The following is a 21,126-nucleotide window of genomic DNA, read 5'->3' as shown; positions in this document are numbered from 1 at the left end:
ATAAAGTGATGTCCTAACTAAAATCTATCAGCTGTAATTCTTGCACTTCAAATCCACATTCTTGATGTTTACATGGTTGAATCTCACCTAAATTACAGAAAAAGTAATGCCTCTTTGAACTGAGCTTCAGTTACTACGAACCTTAATAAAAGAGTTTGTAAAAACATTTTAAGGCATCCCTTGTTATAGCAATAATGCTAGGTTCCTGACTGGTACCTTGTAGCAAGACTGAAGTTAGTACTTGTAGTCTAAAGTTAAAAATGGCCTGGCAGCCAGTGAGAGACACATAAGGCACTCCCTATATAGATTTTCACTTTTGTTTGCCTGAATGTCATCGTACTGAAAGCAGCAGGTTAATCAGTTCATTAGCTCTTACCTTATTGTCTCAGCACTTGCTTATTAAACATTCTCAACATCTTCTGATCCACAATGTCAAATTACTAGCACCTAATGACATTTTTTTCCCACATCATTTAAAACCCTGTTAGGCTTAATTTTTGCTTAACACAGCTTGGGGTTTTCTTCCTCTTCCTTTTCAGGGTCATGCACTCAGCTCACTAAACTGTATAAAGGCTGAATTCTTATAGGATTAGTACTGAGAGAACAGGCTGGAGGGTGACTTAAGCACTCATAAAACGGCCAGTTGACAAAAGATTGATGCTATGGCCATACTTTAGGCAGCCATAGTGACAAGATTAATCTGAGCTCCTCGAAACTTATGGAGAGTAGTGAAAGGGCTGGATTTCCTCATTCCTGCCCACCATGCTGGTGCACACCAGCGCCCTGTGTGGTCAACATAGGATAGGCCAGAGTAGCATGTGGTCCAGCTTCACCCACCTGGAGCCCATCTGAAAACACCATAGTGACCTCGCATTCTTTATAACACTAAGTCAACATGGGAGACTACCGCAATTATCCTTTCCTCATATGCTAGACTTTTGTATTAACGGTGGCTCAAGGCTTCTTGGTGGTGCAGGCAAAATTGAATTTTGCTATCTCAGGGGTGAGGATAAAAAACAGTTACTTAAAAAAGCCAGCCTGATGCTTCTGCAAGGACACTGAAATGACAACTGCAGCTGCTTGCCAAGGACTACCTTTAGTCCTCCACAGGTGGGGGCTGTAGCTGCAGCGAGTCTTGATCTTGAAGAACGTAGCAGAGGGTGCAGAGTCAGGCTGCCCTGTAATGGGTGCATATTCATTACCCCTGAAGCCTAAGGTATCACCTACATTGTACCTGCCAAAATGCAAGATTAATTAAAATGCAAATTTGGATAGAATTAAGGAATGTTTGGGGTTTTTGCATAGGAATAAAAAGCTACACGGAGAGTTGGCAATGTGAAACAGGTTTTTTAGGCAACATAAAGATGAAGAAAAAGGCAGTGTACAGGAATTGTGAGATGAAAGAGATTTGAATTCCTGATGCCTCTTCCCCGCCTGACTTCCTTTTCACCACAAAAGGAATAGGTTAGTGCAATTACCCTTCACTTCTCCAGTCGTCAGCAATATACCTTTTTATCATAGTAAAATGTTTTTGACTCAGCTTACAGCACGTTTCCATTTATGCAGAAAATGCTATATAAACAGGCATTACCAATGCATAAATAATATTAATAATATTCCATGATCCAGCATGTGAGGCTTAACATCAGGAACAGGCCACAGAATATTTCTGATTTCTTGAAAACAGATGCAAAAAGTGCAAAATTACTCAAAAAAAGTCAGAAGTGGAAAATACAGATTTTTACTGTTTCACTGCATTTTTCTCGAGACCACTTCAAACTTAAACACACATTTATATTTGGTGTTCCGACTTTTGCCGTATCGGTGAGATTTTTATACAAAAACAGAGCTCTGACATCTGTGACTTAATCTTGTAGTGGTACAGCCTACTGCTAGGAAGCAACACTCCTTCAAAATCACAGCAACTGTTGCAAACTGTTTAAACTGTTAAACAGAGTTTAAGATGATGTGTCTTACTACACAGCCCAGTCAGCACAGTGTGCCAATTCTGCATGACTTGGCCTCGGGCTTGTGCTTGCCTTAGGCCAGCTCCCTTTACGTCAGCTGCTAATTTGCCCTGATTCTGTTGGTGCTAAAAACCTCCTGAAAGTTGGTCTTCATCATTTTCATCACTCCATGCTGCCAGTGACCTCAGTGAAAGTTGAAGGCATTTAGGACATCACCATTTCTTCTCTTCCATATTCTACTTCAAAGCCAAATTCAGCCCTGAGGCACCCTCACTGCTAGGATGATATATGACTCTGTGACTTACCTTCCAACTCAGACTCCCTCTGGCTCTTTCAGACCTTTAGGGATAAGGTATTGCAGCTGTTCTCAGGATTTAGCTAAATATCTCCTGTAGCATTAAGGTGAGTTTTGCAGTTAAATTTCTGAAAACCAGCCTGAAAATGTCTTCCTTCCTTTGTGTGCTTCTTGATCTTTGATTTAATTTCTTCTAGCTTTTTTTAATCAAAGAATTAAAATCTTAAGACAAACCAAAATGTGAATGGTTAATTAAAGTGAAATTTGAAAAGAAAACTTCTTTTCTATTGAGCTCTTAGGTTTATTAGATTTGTGATGGATGGCATATGAATTGCTCTTCATACTCTCTACATGCTGAAGGTCTTTGAAATAGACAACTGCTCTGTAGAATTGCTCCTGACTGGGGAAAGTGGAGTTTTGTTGCTGGAGATAACACAGACTGGCACAGATTGCTGCCACTATCCATTTTTATTTTTTAAGAAGGCTGACTTTGGACTGTAAATTCAAAGAGGAGCAAGGCAATAAATGGCTATTCTGGGACTAACTGAAATACTTAGAGTTATATGGGAAACAGACAGTTTCCCTGTAGGGACACCCCCTCCTCACTCTCCCCCTAGCCCACACTTTCATTTGTGCTACAGCGAGTGAAGTTTCTTGAAGTCCCCTGAATCTCTAGCCAGGAACAATGCAGAGCAAATCTCTGGCATATTCCCAACACAACCTGCTGTCCTAAGCACTTTCCATAATCTTGAAGGACAGAGTGGCAGTACCAATCCCAGATGCAATGACAGTTCCTTTGTTTCCCATTTGAATTAAAAAATCAGCCTCTTCACATCATGTGAATGGTGCAGCAGAGCTGAACAAGAACCTATGCTAGAATATACAGCTGAAAAAGAGAATGCAGCTGAAGAGTATTTGTGAAAGAGTTGAATCATCCATGCAAAGTGTTCAGGCTAATGACTGTTGTATATATTGGCTCAATTTTATAAAAAATTTATACATATTTGTAGGAAAGGGCCACTGTAATCCAGTGAAGTCTCCTGCATGAGACAGGTGGGATTAAGGTCTGACTCTGCACTCTCATTCTATTTATTTATTTATTGTTCTTGTTTTGTTTTAGAACCATGACCTACATTCAGTGAGTCCTCTGTCTGGCTATATTTACTAGAACTACTTCTTGTACAAATTCAGGAGTGGGCCACACTTACTAGAAATAATGCTGGATAAACCAAACATTCCAGCTCAAGCTACGTCTCTTTAGCAGATAGTGCTCTGTGACAGCCAAGACCCCATCTTGGGGTCCCCATCTTCAATTCTATGCAACTTCTCACCTTCAAAATATGACCTATCTTCATAGATGTTTACTTAATCAGAGTGTAATGTTTAAAGTTCAAGATATGGAAGATTTATTTCAAAGCAATATCTATTTACGTCATCTTCCTTTGAAATGCATACATCTAGTCTGTCCTACATATATACGTGTAATGCCATTTTCTTTATTACCTGGGCTGTGGACTAAAACAGTACCAGCAGTACTTAAAGCTAGCCAGCTACGCTGTACTGGGTCTAACTTTTGGGTATTACTCTTATGGCATATGCTACTTAGTATTTGTAGAGCATATTCCTGTCTTAGCAGTTTGTAAGCATGTCCCTTCCATCAGGAACATGTGAAATTGTTCAGACTATTTCTTATTTTGGTGGGATTTTTTACTGAATCATTATAAATGGGATTAAATGAGTAGAAAATTAACAAATGCTTTTTAAAAAATGATTTTGTAAATCTTCCTTCTAACCTACAAGCATATTATTTTCAGCAAATTAAACACAAGGAAAATGGTGCCTAGCTACAAATAACAGTGCAACAGTGCCAAATGAATACTTTACAGTACTGCTACGAAACTATTACATAGCATTACAGATTTCAGCACTTCTATAAATATCCTTAGCAGTGCAGTCTTTGCACAGTTACACAGCTCAACATGTAGCAGCTTAGACTGCCACATCTGCTGACATTAGTTCCAGATGTTTGCATGTAGTAGCAAGGACAAGCAGAAGAGACAGGCTGAGGAACAGAGCAGAAGTAATGCAGTGTTACCACAAATGGAAACAAGCATCTGCTGTTGGGTGCAGAGAGGTCCTTGGATAAGGTATGCAGAGGCACAAGCTTTAGCCATGGTGAAGCCCACTACGGTGAGCTCCTGGTTTTATGCAATGGAAACTGCAATAGGATGGTCTGCGAGTCACTGGCAACACCGGTGAGAAACGGCATCCAGCAGCTGGGAGGAAGGGAATGGGAGAGGAGGAGAGGAAATCTCCTGGTGTGAGTGGTGGAAAGATGCCCTGAGCACTAGACTAGCTACAGTTCTGGTCTGTGTTTAACACTTGAGCCAGCACATATTTAATACGAGGTTTGCTATGAGCTTACCCACAGTTACAATTCAGACTTAGTGACTGTAGACCTTGACCTATGTGTAAGTCTAAAAAAAAATGGGGATTTTTCAGGTATGTGTTCTGCGTGGGTATTGAAGCCTGGAGTTCACCTGTCCCATGCACTGTTCAGGTGCACAAGGAGAGAAACAAAACAGTGGGGAAGTAAACCTGAATACAACAGACAAATATGCTTCTGCTTAAAGCTAAAGTTCTGTTAAAGTTTCTAGAGTTAAAATGCTAAAATGTTACTAAACCATTCTGTACTGCTGGAGTAGGAATAAGTACTCATTTTTGGCCTTTTGAATATCTTAATTTTTTCTTTAAAATAAAAATTAGAGAAATGTCATTTGAATTTTACCTGGGTTAAAGTTGAGTTTGGAATGTGAAATGAGGAGTCTGATTGCTTTGCTTAACTTAATTCAGGTGAAATTCTGAGGGGGGGTTGTTTGTTGGTTTGGGTTTTTTTTTTTAAATTGTGCTGTGTGCGCTCTATTTTGCAAGTCTGAAAAAATCCAGTGGTTTCTCCACACCAACTAATCCTACTTGCTTTTGCAAGAAGCATTTGCTCTCTCCCCAACTACTTTATCTTACTTTAAAAGAAAGGTGGAGTTTGCTCAAAACATACCCAGGTCTTCCCAGATGGATGCAAATCTTACACAGCAGAAAAGCTGCTGGAGAAAGCATAGAAGAGCCATCTTAACTCTGGGCAGAGCATCTGCATGAGCAGCCTCCTTAAAACGTGGGAATGTATTTCTGTTCCATATATACTCTGACAGGGTCTGACAGTCATGCTTGTCATTGACTGTAATAGGGCTTTGTCCTGGCAGTGGGCTTGAGATGTATTTTCACGCAGTTTCACAGAAAAGAAGCGGAGATTATAAATATGTCTAAGAGCCTCATGATGTACCATTTCTGTTACCATGGGGACATAATTGTAATAGCAGTCTTTTTTCTTTTTTTTTCAGTACATCATTGTTAACAAGAGATTGTATTTATATTTGAACACATTCATCTTTGCAAAGACAAGCAGGGATCAGGCGTATGCAATGAGTAGAGTACAGCATACCTAATAACATACTTCAGCACGTCTTGTGTGAAAAAAATATTCTTTTGAAGAGCAAGAGGGGGAGGTTGCAGTTTTTCAAGTTATCATCTTATGAATGCCCATGGTTCACTGTAGGTTTCACTCAGTTCAATTATTAAACATAGCATAGAGCTTAAAGTGCAGTTACATTTATTGCAACCATGCAAAGTAATAATCGTGTTCTGATGCTTTATTTACAAATAATTCTTGATTCCATTGTATTCCATGGCAGACTCCCATTGAGAGGATTGAGCCCTGAATTAGTGTTAAATACTGGCTCTAGGTGCTGATTATCATTGCCAGTCTGACACAGATAGGCATCCCAGCTCCAAATGCATGCTGGGATCTGGGAACTACAAACCATTCCACAGGCTAAGAGGGAATAATAGAGCCCCTGTAGCCCCACTCCTTAGACAGCATTAAAACAAGAGGGAATCAAGGCTTTTGAACTTGATTTATTTGCCTAGAGGTTAGCTGCAAAACATGGAAGTTGAAAGGTCAGGTTGTTACCCCTGGATGTACCAGTAATGCCAGGACAGCATTATATCAAAGGATTTGACTCTAATTTTATTCTTGCTAATCAACTTTAAGTCATGTTCAACTTTTTATTAAGGCTTTCTCCTCAAAATGTTCATAAGTCATATGGAAATGCTGTTATAGCATGTATATTTAGCAAACTGAAGTGAAGGAAAGCAGGTGATTTCTTCAAGGAGAGAAGAGAAAGTTATGGGAGAACAAGGAGCTGAACACAAAGCTGTGTCTTCCTCTCCCTTTGTGTGATCAGAGCACACAGCTCCACCACCAGCCTGCTGCTGGCATTCTTCTATCCTATTCTCGTGAATAACTGCAACCGAAATTTCCACCCCTGACCAGAGCACGTTGTCCATGTTTTAGCATCCGTTCACATGCTGAAACTGCAGAACCTTTGAGGAACACCAGAGCCATAGAGATAGAGGCGTCTGACTAGGACACAGTCACAAGGAATGGCTCTGTCGACTACAAATGGACATAGTTAAAGCCAGCTTCAGAGGACCAGTTAGCAAAGTGCCATTACTCATCCCAGACAGTTTCTCTAACTATACTATCTTATCTCCATCTTTCCAAGTGTAGGCAAATTAAGCAAGAAGGAATAGCTCCAAAATGCCTGTGATATGTAACATAATCCATTATCCTTGATGTCTTGGGGTCTCTGTTCAATCTAGGATACAGCACAGACATCACCACTGCAATTAAAAAATTCCCTAGAGAAGGGTTTAGTACAAAATACATTGCTTAACCTGCTGAACGTCTCTGCAGCTCTGGACACAGAAGTATTACAAAGACACCTTAATAACTCAGGAAGAGAGGGTGAATCAGCATTACAGAAATTCTAGTTATTCCTCACCCTATATCCTCTGAGGGACAGGTTTGACAGTCCTCTTTTACAGGGTCTTAATTTTCAAATTTCCCTAAAAATCCATATGGCCTCCACTTCTCTTTAATGCCTGTAAAGAACCACTGATGAAGAAACTGACAAAGGAATATATTGATGAAAATCAACTGTGTGTCTGTCTCTCCACAAATGCAACAAGTCTCATGACTGAAATGTCGGAACACCTACACAGTCCTTCAGGCTGCTGTTTTCTGCAACACAAAAGAGCAAACTCTCTCCTGTGAAAAGAACATTTCTGTCTGCATGGAGTCGGAGAGGGAGCGAGCACTCCAAAATCCATAAAAATGCTTATTTCAATTTCTTGAGCTCAGTGAGTGGTTTAGTCAAACTTACCAGTGCTCATTATTTTTTCTGTCTTCATTCTTGCATTTAGTAGCATTGGTGGTAGTAGGTAAAAGGCCTGCTTCTTTCCTCTCAAATACTTAACCGACACAACTCTGCAGTTATTGAGAGTAATTATGGGGATGCCAACCACAGAAATATGTTAATACTCACAGCTGAACACAGAAAACAAGCCAATGAAAGTCCGAAGTAGTAGCGCTGTATAATTAAACATGTGCGTGGGTCCACCAACTCTGCACATGGTTATTGATTATTCCCTTCAGGCTACTCTGTTATAAGGATCATATAAGCAATACGGAGGCGTGATTATAGACCATGCAAATATGGCTTCACATCACTACCAGAGGATTTTGGAGACATGAACTGGATAAATATCATATTCTTACGTTGCTCCCAAGGAGCAGCAGCATGGCTTCCTGCCATGCTCTTAGCACTTCCCAGTTAGCTGTTGTTGAAGCCAGTGTTAACAGCCTTTCCTTTTTACAAATCAAATTCTAGTTTCAGATAACAGGCATGAACATGCAAGCGTAAGTGAAGGTTAAACCTGAATATATGTTTACTTCAGGCTTCTTCTGGTTATTCTTGGAAAATAATTCTTTTAATTTTGAATAAATTAAAAATTCAAAATAAATAAGTTAACACGTTAAAAATAAATAATGTAAGTAATTAAAGTTCTAGGTGAATGTTAAAAGATTTCGTTTCCTATATAAGCGCTTGTACATATATGCTCTCTGCTGCCAACACATTGTGAGATCGTCTTCCCTTTTTTTTTTTTTTTTTTTCTTTTTCCTTTTTTGTAACTCAGAGATATATTTAGATTGGGAACAGTTGGATTATTTAGTATTCTGTTCAGGCAAACATGGTGAGGAGTTCAGGAGAAACTGAAGAATTCACATCTGTATCATCTAAATTTGAAGTAATTAACATTTGAATGTTTCTATATTAATACGCTGTTCATAGATAGAAAAGTATTTGCTTGCAATCCATTGACAATGCTTTGTTCAACCACTGTCAGCACTATTAGATTTGTAAATTACTGAAAACCTTTTATAGTGTGTGCTTTTCAGAGAGAAAAGCAGGCACTGTATCTGCACAGGTCTGAGAATACAGCCCTAAAATGAAACAGAGAACAGAAACAGAATACCACCTACTCGATTGTTCCAAGAGCCCATCAGGACTACCATTTAAAAATGTTAGACCATGACTGGTAATCTAATCTAGTCCTCAAGCTCCTCTGGTAACACAGGTGCTCCCAAGGATGGTGTCAGAGGTTAGGGACATTGCTTTAGCAGCACTTCCTGCCTTCCCTTGCCATCATCGCCAAAACTGCTGCAGCACCTTCCCTGTCAACTTGTGGACCCACACAGATCACGTCACAGGAGCAGGGCAGAGGCCGTGATGGTTAGGTGTGGGTTGCTTTTCCCCAGATAATTCATCCAGCCCACAGCATCTTCTCACAGCACTTTCAGCAGCCTTCCCAGGAAAGAAATGGGTCCAGCAGGGACAGGCACCTACATTTGAACTCCTTCCTCAGTGCACATTGACACTGCAGTCAGAGGCAAATCAAATCCAGGGAGAGCCAAGATAACTCCCATCTTTGTGTGCACAGTAAAACAGGTTTTCCCAAGAAGCACCAGATTTACAGAGCATGTAATTAGTCTGTGTGTGCACAAAAACCGCAGCAGACCAGCAGAGAGACTAGACTGCACACACAGAGTGTGTCAGCTCGGACTGAACCTGTTGATCTCCCAGGAGCCTGGGAACAGGGAAGTAATTTAACAGGCAAAGAAGGTTTGAAAACGCTGATCTAATACTTGTACTTTATGGAGCCAGATTCTCAGCCAATGCAGATCAGTGTAGTTCCGCTATCCAAGGACAAGAACATTGCTAAAGATAAATATGGGGCTTTCAAACATTTCATACAAATTTCCACAGACTGTAACAAGGTGATCCATATGGGTCAAAACAAAGGACACGAACTTATGTATTAAGTAAGTAGTGACATGATGTATTGTCTAGTTCTTGAATATGACAGAAATACTGTCATTTTAACTGCATAGAGTCTGTAAAAAAAAAAAGAGGAACGATTCTGAGTATTACAGGGAGTATATTCATTTCAGTCCCCAAACTTCTGTAAATTAAAAGCTTTGTATAAGAACAAGTATTAACTAGCCAGACCTGACTCACAGAAATTATGTCTTGTGCTGTAATTTTGTTTTATTAGCTGATTACTGAGGACTAGTAATAATTACTAGATGATGTGACTTTGCAAATTCTGTTGTTCTTGTAAGAGGTCCTGTGTAAAATGTGAAAGCTTTATATTCTGGTCCCTTGCTCTACAGCAATCCATCACAACAGAATCTGTTTTCTAGGACCTTAACCATACTTTTCACAGTAAGGATGCAAACCTTCTTCATCACAAGTGGCATACCAGTAGATGTCTACTCACTTTTTCAGTTAATGGGGCATCCATACCAATGTAGTTAGAAAACAAAGAAATGAAGTACTGAGCTTCTATGATTTGTGCTGATTATTTATATCGTAAAGGATGAGGAAAATGTTAGAGAAACTGCTTTGCTTTACTCATATTAAAAAACAAACAGAAAAACCCCAACTGATTTGTATTACAATTCCAAAGACCTCTCCTGTGGAACCAGAAAGCAGAACAGAAGTTCTGATTTTCATATAGAAGGAACATCTCTATGTCCTCCACTTAACTATTGTCAAGAGGTTTTTTAATAGCCTTTAGTCAGTCCTTTATTCCTTCCTGCAAAATGCCTTAAATTAGTGTAAATTCATTGCTTCCCATTCCATCCTACAGAATATAGACTGTGTTTAAAATATCTTTCCAGATCTAACACTGCTTGAGAAGACTAGGTAAAAGAAAGATGCTGAAGGAAAAAATAGTCAAAGCCAGAAGATATTTAGAAGCACAGGAAAAATGGACAAATATCACAGAAAAAAGGCTGCAGTTTCTCTCAGTGTACCAGTATCTCACCTCAGTAGGGTAGGGAGCAGTGTTGTCTGCTTGTTTAAATAGATCAATTATCAGAATATTTTAGACTGTTATTTGAAAACATCTGTTCTTCATATTTCATGGGGAAGCAGAATACTCTGTTTTCTGTTATAATCCAGTAATTTTCATAGGTATTAAACTAACTAAAAATATCACAAAGCATATCCCAGCACTGTTCCAGTTTTCTAAACTCTCAGAATTAAATCATGGTAGAATGGAAATGGCTGCAATATGAAAGTGCAAATAGTTTCTCCCTTTAGCATGGAAAGAATAAAGATCAAGCAGCAAAGTGAGAGGAGAATAAAGCTTGGAGAGACTTTTTCTAATGTACACAAATGAATGCTAAAGATTAAAAGAATAATGCAGATTTGATGAGCTTCTGCCACAACCATTGTTTGCAAAGAGGCTGCTGAGGTTTGATAAACAGCTTAGGAACTTTAGCACCATTTCTCAACAAGCCTCTTGATTTGGTGGTTTTATTCGTCTTTCCAGATTTAATAATTTTGGTTTTTTTAGGGGAGATATTTGTTTTATAGTCTGTTTCTTTACAGAAGCTGTTCAGCTTCTTTGAATGACAGCATAATTTTCTTTTTAAAATTTCAAGGTATTTCACATTACTATCTTGCCCAGTGTGTCCAGGGTATTTGATTGCAAATACTGAGTTGCAGATTCTTACACAGAGGCTTTGCTAAGCACTGTATGTAAGTCATTGAAGTTAACTGTATCACTTACACTGTGTAAAATGAAACAAGGACGAAAGCCCTTGAATATATAAATCTAAGTCATACAAGTAACCAAGGGCAATGTAGGATGAGCAAACTTTGACTGAGTTCAGATAAACATAAGAAAGTTTGCCTGCTTTCATTTTTCCTTTGGTCTGCACAAGTGAATTGAACAGCCTAAAGGAACAGGATTTCTCTTGAGATTCTGCTGCTGCTCACTACATACAAACAACTATTCAGCACTTTTCTTTTCCCTAACTAGAAAGTAAAAAAAGAAGCAGGAGAAACTGGAAAATAAGCGAAAACTGTTGTGTAGTAAATGATTTAATTAGCTAGTAAATGTCTGGAGGAGCCATGAAAGAGTCCTGACTAAATGGTGTTATGCAACATAAGTAAGAACTTGAATATTCATGCAGATAAATAACTAAATTCAACTTTCTTAAATAAATTATTAAGTGTTGATTCTTCTGCTAGTAAAAAAAAAAAAAATTATGATCAGAGTTGACCAAAATGGACAGATTCATACCCACCACGATGTTTGTTACCATAAGTCTTGCTACAGAAGTCATAAGCTAAGATAGTATTGATCCAGCATTCTCCCAAGTTCAGCAACTTGGCTCAGAGAGAGATGGAACTAGCTTGGTTTTTTGCTAAATATATAACAGATTTTAAGTGAAGAAGAATCACGGGTAGAGGTTTGTGAGCAGTTTAAGCTAATCTAAATCCAAAGTAAGTACAGGTCATCTAGAAAACTGACTACTCAAAAAATTGACACAGCTAACTGCTCAGTCCCAGAGGCACTGGCACAAGCCAAAGGGGTAGGAAAATGAGGCCAGAAGTTAGTGGGATCATCTCTTTCAGCAGCAGAGTGCTGAGATCAGCTTAGGACACTCACAAAATGGTGCCCTGAGTTCCACATAGAAAGTTGGTATAAATTCTAGATTCAAACCAGAAAGCCCCAGAACACAGTAATGTTTTCAACAGCTACAGAGTAAAATTGCTGAAATTCCTTAGAAAAATCTAAGAGGGCATATTAATGAAAATTAATATCAGAAAACCATTGGTCTGATCCCAATGCAATAATTCTTCTAGTCTTAAGTTTAGCATTTTTATGATGAAGTGGTATTTAACACTGTCTTGTATGCTTCGACAGTTATGATATGAATGATTCTGATGTTCAAAGAATCTAGCTTCAACAGTTATTATAGGAATGATTCTGATGGTCAAAGAATCTAGTCTATCAATATATAATAAGTTTGTAAATGTTTTGGAACAAAGATGATCTTTTCAGCTGTGTTTACATATGATCTAGTACAGGGAGAGTCTGGACTATGACTACAATAGTTGATGGAATGATAAAAATAATACAAATATCTGCCCTCATACAGAGGCAGTACTGACGTGTCTTTGGTTCCAGTTAAGAAAGCACTTAGGCATCAGATTAAACTCATTCAATACAACCAAAGCCTCCAGCGGATGGATTATTTCCAGTACATGCAAATATTTCTTAAAATATAGTACTCAAAATTTCACATAATTTAGGCTTTGAAAAAAACATGCATCAAATTGGTCAAACCAGTCCTTTTACTCTACTTTTACAACAAGACAACATTAAATTCTAATTTTGCCCTCAGTATTCTCTGAACTCCTCCCAAACTTATGTCATCTGTAAATGTAATAAAAATATTACTTATTCTATCTTCCAGGTGAAATGAAATTAAAACACTGACTCAATATAGGTTCCTGGGGAATCTCGCCACGTAACTAAATCTCACCATTTTGAAAGTGAGCCATTGTCAACTACTCTTAAGATTTTCTAACCAGTTCTGCCATGTGGGTTTACCAAGGCCTTATTCTCTAGTTTTCTGCTAAGAACATTATTCAGAAAGGCTTTATTAAAGTCAAAATACATACCTTGCTGCAAATAGTCAAGAAATCTGGTACACTTTGCCAAAAATATCTTCATGCTGCGTACCCAATTTTGTTGAAGAAGGAAAGGTGCATCATTTTTCTAGAAGTGTTTTTTAGTTTTGTTCCCAAGTTGGAACATGGGAAGTTCTGCTTAGATGTTAGGAAAACAAGTCTACCATGATGATAGTTGAATACTGAAACAAGTTGCCCAGGGAGGTTGTGGAATCTCTCTCTGTGGAAGTGTTCAGTACTTGACTGGATGCAGTCCTGGATAACGTGATCTATTTAGACATATCTGGAGCAGGGGGGTGGACTAGATGACCTCTGGAGGCCCCTTCCAAACTAAAATAAGACTGTAGGATTCTTCTACTCGTTTAGATAGCAGTAAAAATTGAGATTGAACTATCACTGTATATATCAATGTATTCCAGTTCTTCATGTCTGTGTTTCTAAGCAGTAATTTTCAGTGTAAGTGTATGATCATTTTGCATAAATTTCTAAGGTTTCATATTCTGATTTTTAGGGATCGAATTCCCTCAGATACGTTTCTTTTAATTGTGTTAACTTACAGTAGATACAAATATGTCTATTGTAAAAATGTCAGGCTAGGCACAAAATTCACACCTTCGTGATCACTATATTTGTTTTTCTATGCCATTCACTATTCTGCATGAGATGTAGCAGAGTAGGAACAGCACTGCTGCTGTGCCTATTCCTAGTGTTCGTTCTAAACCAATAGGTAGTGGCTGAATATTCTCCTCTGATGCTATTATTGGGATGGATGTTACAAGAGAAAATAAGGATGTTAGAAGGTATTTGCCTCCATTAGCGTTTAAAAAAGTGGTGGCTGTAATTTTATCCAGTGTGGAAATTACATCAGTGTATTTCAAGAATCTGTTTGTCAAAAATGCTTATGCTGGAAGTTTTTCCTAAGCGTAAGTTAGGTTCATACTCCATGCCAACACTGAAATACTAGACAGGCAGAGGCCAAAGACTAGCTTTTTGTTCAGGTAGTGGGATATCCATGAGGTGAGATGTAGAGAAAAATTAGCTTCTCTACATCATGTTCCTTATTTTTTTGACATTGTACTGAAGCTATGACCTTGATCAACTATGACCATGAATTAACCCTTCTTCCTCTCCTGCCACTAAGGTATGCAGATACCCTTAGTGTTTAAGATTTTCTTTCTGTGCTTATTCTTAAATTTTGCTTAGTTTTCTTAAGTCAGATATTTCCAAACATTCTTTGATTCAGATCCAAAGAGATGTTTATTATCAGGCTTTGTTCAATATACATTGCTTTCCTGCAAAGAGTTTTGAAACAAGATTTCAGCAAATCAGAGAGGAAGTAGGTTATTTTTAATTTCTTTTGTCAAATTGCTTGGCATTTCTCATTTCAAGAAAATTGAAACAAATAATTATGAAAAGCAAAAGAAACCTCTTATTCCATCTTCTGATATTCTAATAACTCAAATGTCCTTGAAGAGCACTTCTGGCCAGTTAGCTGTTTCCACTTTGTTTTCACTTCAGGATGATATAATTGCAAGATTGTTTGCAAACGTTTAAGAGCAGTGGTTTTTCTATTAAGGAATACAGCAATAAAGCAAACTGAAAGATACCTAGGATCTCTCTCTTGAAAGTTCTTATTAACTTGACAAAGAAGCTTTTTTTAAGCCCACTCCTTTCAAACCTCCTTCTTTCCATTTAGCCCCCCATCCTCTTCCACCTAAATTCTACCTTTCTTCCAAACTCCTTTGCTGTCTTTCAGGTCATGCATTCCCTCTTCTCTAAGCACTGCCCCAGTTTCCTAGCTCTCCTCTTCATTCATGTGTCCCTAACCTGCATTTTTCTCATGCTGCCACTGTTTTCGCTTCCCATTTAGCAACACTTTGTATAATTTACTATGCCGTCTTGCATTCTCACTAGACAGTTCATTAACTCTATTTTCTCATGAACTAAACTAAATTCAGGCAATCAGCACTTACAGGCCCCTCATTATGTAGTCCTGATACTAGCATGCATATTAATATGCAATACCAATGGAAAAAAAAAACACGTCTGCAAGCATAGGGTAGAAATAATTGCTAGTTTTAGAAGGAAAGGGTTAACCTAAACTAAAAATGTAAGGTAGGAAACATCCACTGTATTTGGAAAAGGTTTCATATACTGTCTCCCCTCTCCTATCAGCAAAGTCAGAGTGGAATGGAAGAGACTTCAAGTAAGGAATAGCAGCAGCCAGGGTCCAGCCTGGCTCAATCTGTTCTGGCAGGGATTTCATGGATCTGCTCTGGATAGGTCTAACTCCCAGTACAGCTGGTATCAGCCGAGAAGCCATTAAAGTGAATATATAAACTCCAGGAAAGCATGATGGTGACATGTTTTGTTTCTAGCTTGTTAAACCAGTAATTGTTATTGCAAGTAGCTGTCATTCCCACCAGCATTTGCTTCTTGTTGACAATGAAGAAAACTCATTCGTTTTATAGTGTGAAGCTTAATTTACTTCATGGTTGGTTTCTTTCTTTGCCTGTCAATCCCAGATTTCTGAGAAAGAAATGCAGTCAGTTTTATAGCAAGCAGAATGAGCTGTAACTAAACTGCCAGTACAAAAACTATGGCTTCTTACTGATTTTGCAGGGTTGTTTTTGAAAGGCACATAGGATCAAAAACTCCCTTTTGAATCATATTAGCCAAGACTGCTAGTCATTGACTATACCCAGATTGGTGAGTGATCTGTGGATATTTGCCCTTCAGTTTGTATGGTTTTTAATTAAACTTGACAACTCCATAAGAAATTAATTCTGTGAAGTTGACTGCCTGCTGGCCTTTAGCCATTTGTGTCTCCAACAGCCAACTGTTCGTACAGTAGTCAAGGACATGGTTATAGCCATGTTGGGAGTGTGGGGAAGAGACAGCCCCACTATTAACTCGTAGAAACGCAAAGGAAACCTTTATAGTATAGATGCAATATAAGAAGGAAAAAAGTCCCATCTGCATTCAGCTTATTCTATTCAGGAAACGTTTTTGATGACATAAAGAAGGCTTCTGTAAGCTGTGTCATCACTAGGAGGGTTTGGCCATACAACAAACTCAGGGTGGTTAATACTTGAAAGCATGTTAGCCTAACATATTCAGGCCAAATGTGTCTATATAGAATGACACCAGAACTGCAGTTTCTGAAAGCTGGGGAAAAAACTGGTCTGTTCAGAGCCCTGTTTTATTTTGGATCAAAGTGCTTTTTCGAGCTCTCCTGTTCTGAAATAATTCTGAAATGAATTGTATGTAGCGTAGTGCTAACAGTAACAAAACCAATCAAACAACAAAAACCCTACAGCATCAGGGTTTTTATCCTGGTTATCAAAATAAAGCACTAGAGAAATGTTTCCTGAACACACAGTTGTACAAAAAGAGTTGTACAAAAATCCTTTGAAGGGGACTGTACTGTCCTGTACCAAAGCAAAAGCTCCTCCAGTAGCTGTGAGAAGGCACATACTGCAGCAGGAGGTCATTTCCCGAAACAGAGCTACAGAAGGCAGCCTAGTGTAAACTAAGTCCATGGTTGGGAAGCGGTTTTATTGAAGCCTGGTTTAAGATTCAGTTGAGGCACGAAGTATTATGCTGAGTTCTGCAGAGATACGTTAAAATGTGGAGTTTTGCCCGGGTGCTCAGTTTGAACAGGCCTTGAACAGACTGGCTAAGCTTTCCTGAACATATTGGCCTATTGCTACCAAAGATAAAAATCTACGTAAAACCAGAAATACAGAGAATGTATAGCTACGACTGAAGACTCCAGCCAGTAGGAGCTGCTGCAGAAGCCACTAAGGGGCCTGATGCACTGGAAAGAGGAGCTAGACCAAAGCTCCATCACACAGATGATACGGGGCCACGCAAACCGAGTGGTCGTTTCTGCCCTCCTCCACATTCCCTGCTGTACATGGCAAGAGACCCATGAAGGTTTGAGCCAGCGAGAATAACTGCAGCAGTAACCCAGATGGGGACCTTCAGGCATTCGGACCTTTGAAGCACTGCTGTCCCATGCTGCCCTTCATTCCCTTCACTTCAGCCTCGTACTTTCCTCTGACCTGCGCTGTCCTCATGACTCCCACTGCCCTTCAAATGCCTCTTTGTGTTACCTTGACACATTCTAAAGGAATCCAGTTAGAAGATGAATCATGAAATTAATACATCCCTTAGTAACACAGTATCATTTATTCCTTTTGTGTTGTTCCTCGCTATTACACTTCTTCTGTTGTCTCTGATTGTCTCTTGTTCAGCACAAGGAGATCCCCTTTTTTCAAAATCTCTAAGCCCACCCATAATAAACATCATTAATAACAAAAGCACGCCCACATACAGTTAGTGGGATGTTAGTGTCATCTGTTATATCAGCCCACTGGTACAGGCTTTTATCTCACATCAAAGTTTTGGTCTAATACCTGGCTGTCCTCTCCTAGCTCTCAGGTGGCCATGCAGTACAGCCAAAGTCTGCATCGAGTTCAATCTGCCAGCACCATTTGAAATTGTTGCACTCTGCATAACACATATTCTTCCCTCGCCATCATTCAAAGAATTTATGACTCCATATAGCTTCCGTTATGCTCGTTGATATCACATATATTAAAACTCAACTGCTGTAGACAAGGATAGAACTGACATATTTTGCCTGTTGGCTTTAGTGGCGCTGACACTGAAACAGTTCACTGACTGCAACTGCCTACTCTCACTTTAACAAATACTAAGTATCACACTGGAAATACACATCCTAGTTTTCACCTTAGGTCTAATAAATCTAAAACTTGCAAAAACTGGCATAGAAACTATGAGCAGTTAAACCTGCAGAGTTCTCTGTGTGTGCGTGCTGACCTTCAGATACTAAATGAACAGTGTCTGGATTTTGGCAATCGACAGCTTGTAAGAGAACAGAAAGCAAGCCACTTGTCAAGAATAATCCCATCTTTTTTTTTTTAATTTTGTTGTGTCTCAAACTTCAAGCATCTGAAGGAAAGATAATGGCATTTTGAGGTTAACTACTAATTTTAAGTAATTAACTTCTTTACTAGTGGCCATAGCTAGCTGAATTCAGTAAAAATGAATACTGTAAACCCACTTATACGTAGAGTTTGGTCTCTGTGCCACTGTGACAGAGTGAAGCTTGAATTACTTGTATTTGAACCCAAAAGATCCTACAGTGCATTTTACAAGCCTGCCAAGGACTGCATGGGAGTATCTACTGATATAGCAAACAACTGTGGTTGCAAATAGAGCAGCCAAAATTTAAGCATATAGAATGTAACAATCTTATCTAAATAAGAAATAATATAACTTGGATTTTGGCCAGGAGACCCCCTTCCTCCCCCCGCCCCCCATCTCCAAAAATAAGAAGCTCTTCAGGGACCACCAGAAATCAAGAGCTTTAGTTTTGCATATCCCCCCTGCCAGACTACACTTCTTGTTGGTTCTAAGTACAGTTAAGGATTCAAAGTATGCAGCTTGAGCTTCACTTTAAATATTTCATAGTACTAAGTTTGGGAAATACTGACAAGAGATCTGAGGAAGAGGCAAACTTTACTTTTAAGTTTACTTCTTTAAAAAGGCAGTCAAAATTTGACATTGTGTCTGGAATTATTTGTGCTTTCCAATATCTTGCAGTCTTCCTTCACTATCACAAATCTCCATTCTAGGAAGGAAAAATCCACCCTTTTAAAGAACCAGTTTCCTAGAAGGTTATAGACTCACCACGTCCATGATCTGCATGAGGCTGAGAGTGAAATGGACAGTGAGCGGCTGGGAATCATTTGCAACTGGTCGCTCCAGAGGGTTGTAATTTTTCAGCAGCTCCTTGTAAAGCTTCCTCTGGAACTCTCCTTGCAGGGTCTCTTCGAGCACAGGAATAAATAGATAAATAATTAGGATTCTATACCAGAAAGTAAAGCTAGGACGTATGTTCTTTTCCTGCTGTCAGATATTATGTATCTATTATTTTACCTGCTGCATTCCCAGAAAAAAATCTTACCACAAATAGATCACTCTTTCTTTTCATCCCAGCCTGGAAGGGGGATTCCCTCTTTGATCATTTCTTGGCTGGCCAGGAGTGATAAATTCTAAATGCTAATGATGCTTTGTCAACATAGGCACCCTTCGGTCCAGCAGCAAGAAGTGATGAGGAGGAAATACACTACCTGTATTTTGACACCTGTCCTGGCATAGCTATAACCAGAAAAGCAGAACACAGATACGACAGAGGGCATCAGCAAGACAATGGGAGAAAAATGGCCACAGGTTAGGCTGAATCCTGCTCTCAGACGGCTTCAGATTGAGAACTCTTTGGGGGAAGTAGTCTCTGCTTTGTTCTCTGTTCATAGAGCTATGAAGAAAGTGGGGGTACAGGGTTCCTGGCAGAGACGATAGGCACTACATTAATATACGTGATAATATTCAGGGATTTCTGTCCTTTTTACACCTCAAATCCAGGGAGGGTCTTTATTCTGCCGTTTTCCTGTGGAGGGAGAGGGAGCAGGTCCACACGGATGGAGCAGAGTAGACCAGGGGCAGAAGCAGTTGGAGAAGGAAAGGAAATCTGGGTCAGGGTAGGAACAGGTCCTCTGGATGCCAGCCCTCCCTGTCCCCACTCCAGATGGACTTTCCTCTTCCCTATTTTCTAGTCCTTAACTCCCCCCACCCCCCCACAAAAAAAAAGCCACCATCTCTGCCCTGAAGCAGCCACCGTTTAAGTGCCTTGACAGAGTTTGCTCCCCCATCCCCATTGCTCTGTCCACCTCCCACGTCCCTTCCCTGCAGCTCCCAGCGCTGGCAAGCCCACAGAGCGGCCCGGGACAGAGGACAGCCCCCAGCCGCAGCGGCAAGACGCGGGCAGAGGGCTGAAGGGGACGGCGAGGGGCCGTGGAGGATCCAGGGCGGCTGTCCCTGCCCTCCCGCTCGCCCCTGCCGCATCCCTCCCCCCCCCCCCCCCGCCCCGGCTCCCGGCGGCTGCCCGCGGAACCGGCGCTGCCCGGAGCCGGCAGCCCGCGGGAGCACGGCGTTCACTCACCGCGCACAAGACCCGCCGCCGCGAGCAGCCACACCGCCAGCTCCTGGAGGCCCATTCCGGGAGACCCAGCGCGGCGAGGGAGGGCGACAGCAGCAGCCGCTTCTCCCGCCACCAAGCCCCGCCAGCCCCGAGCGGCGCGGGCGGACGCCGAGCAGGGCTGCGGCGCGGGCCGAGCCGCGGATCCGGGCCGCTGGGAGCCGCCAGCGCCCCGCGGGGACCTCCGGCCGCTCGGCCCCTTCCTGCGCCCGCACCGGAGCTCGCCCTACGGCGCCGCCGGCTGAGGCGGCGAGGAGGAGTGCCGACGGCCCGCCTCCGCGTCCTGCCTCTCCGCCTGATGGATTTCCCCTCCCTTCCCTAATCCTTGAGCGTCCCCGGGCCGGAGGGGAGGGAGTGGAGCCGCTCGCAGGCGCCTACCGCAGCCGGGGCGACGCGGCGCGCTGGGCAAAGCGGCACCTGCGTTATAGAGAGCGGGGGCAGCCCCCTCCCCTGCTGGGCAGCCGCGCCCGCCCGCGGCCCTCCCCGCGCCCGCCGGGCCTGTCCCCGAGCCCTGCCAGCTGACGCCCCCCCCCGCGGCGGCCTGCGCTGCGGCGGGCCGCGGGGTGCCGGCCCTCCCTCCCCGCCCGCCTGACGGAGTCGCGAAGAGCGAAGGCTGCGCCGGCCGGGGCTGGGAGGCAGCCCTGCCTGCCCGCCCGCCCAGCTCGCCCGCAGGGCAGCCGGCGTGCCCGGGTGCCGCGGGAAGACGCCCTGCCCGCGCCAGCCGAAAAGCCGAAGGACGTCAGGTCCCTGAGGGCCTCGGAGCTGCCCTCCCGGCTCCCCTCCCCTCTTCAGCCCGAGCGCTCGGTCCTTCACCTTTGCCGTCGGCAGCGGCTGCCGCTGCGAAAG

The 21,126-nt window shown here is 41.4% G+C and overlaps 1 protein-coding gene across 2 annotated transcripts in view; it reads right to left on the bottom strand.

Annotated features, from left to right (window-relative positions):
- The window catches only part of CHRFAM7A (CHRNA7 (exons 5-10) and FAM7A (exons A-E) fusion), a 45,826-nt gene extending 25,062 nt beyond the window's left edge, over nucleotides 1–20,764 (bottom strand). For both annotated transcript variants that reach the window (XR_008238286.1, XM_052808314.1), the window contains exons 1-2: nucleotides 20,245–20,764; nucleotides 18,933–19,072 (exon numbers count right to left, since the gene is read on the bottom strand). Coding sequence is in view for 1 of the 2 variants with exons in the window: in XM_052808314.1 (XP_052664274.1) it covers nucleotides 18,933–19,072; nucleotides 20,245–20,299 (195 nt within the window). In the remaining variant the exon portion in view is untranslated. The remainder of the gene's footprint in view (nucleotides 1–18,932; nucleotides 19,073–20,244) is intronic.
- Nucleotides 20,765–21,126: the final 362 nt, after the last annotated feature.

This window comes from Harpia harpyja, chromosome 14 (assembly GCF_026419915.1).
Source record: "Harpia harpyja isolate bHarHar1 chromosome 14, bHarHar1 primary haplotype, whole genome shotgun sequence".
Classification (NCBI taxonomy): domain Eukaryota; kingdom Metazoa; phylum Chordata; class Aves; order Accipitriformes; family Accipitridae; genus Harpia; species Harpia harpyja.
This window is presented reverse-complemented; position numbering and strand designations above follow the sequence as displayed.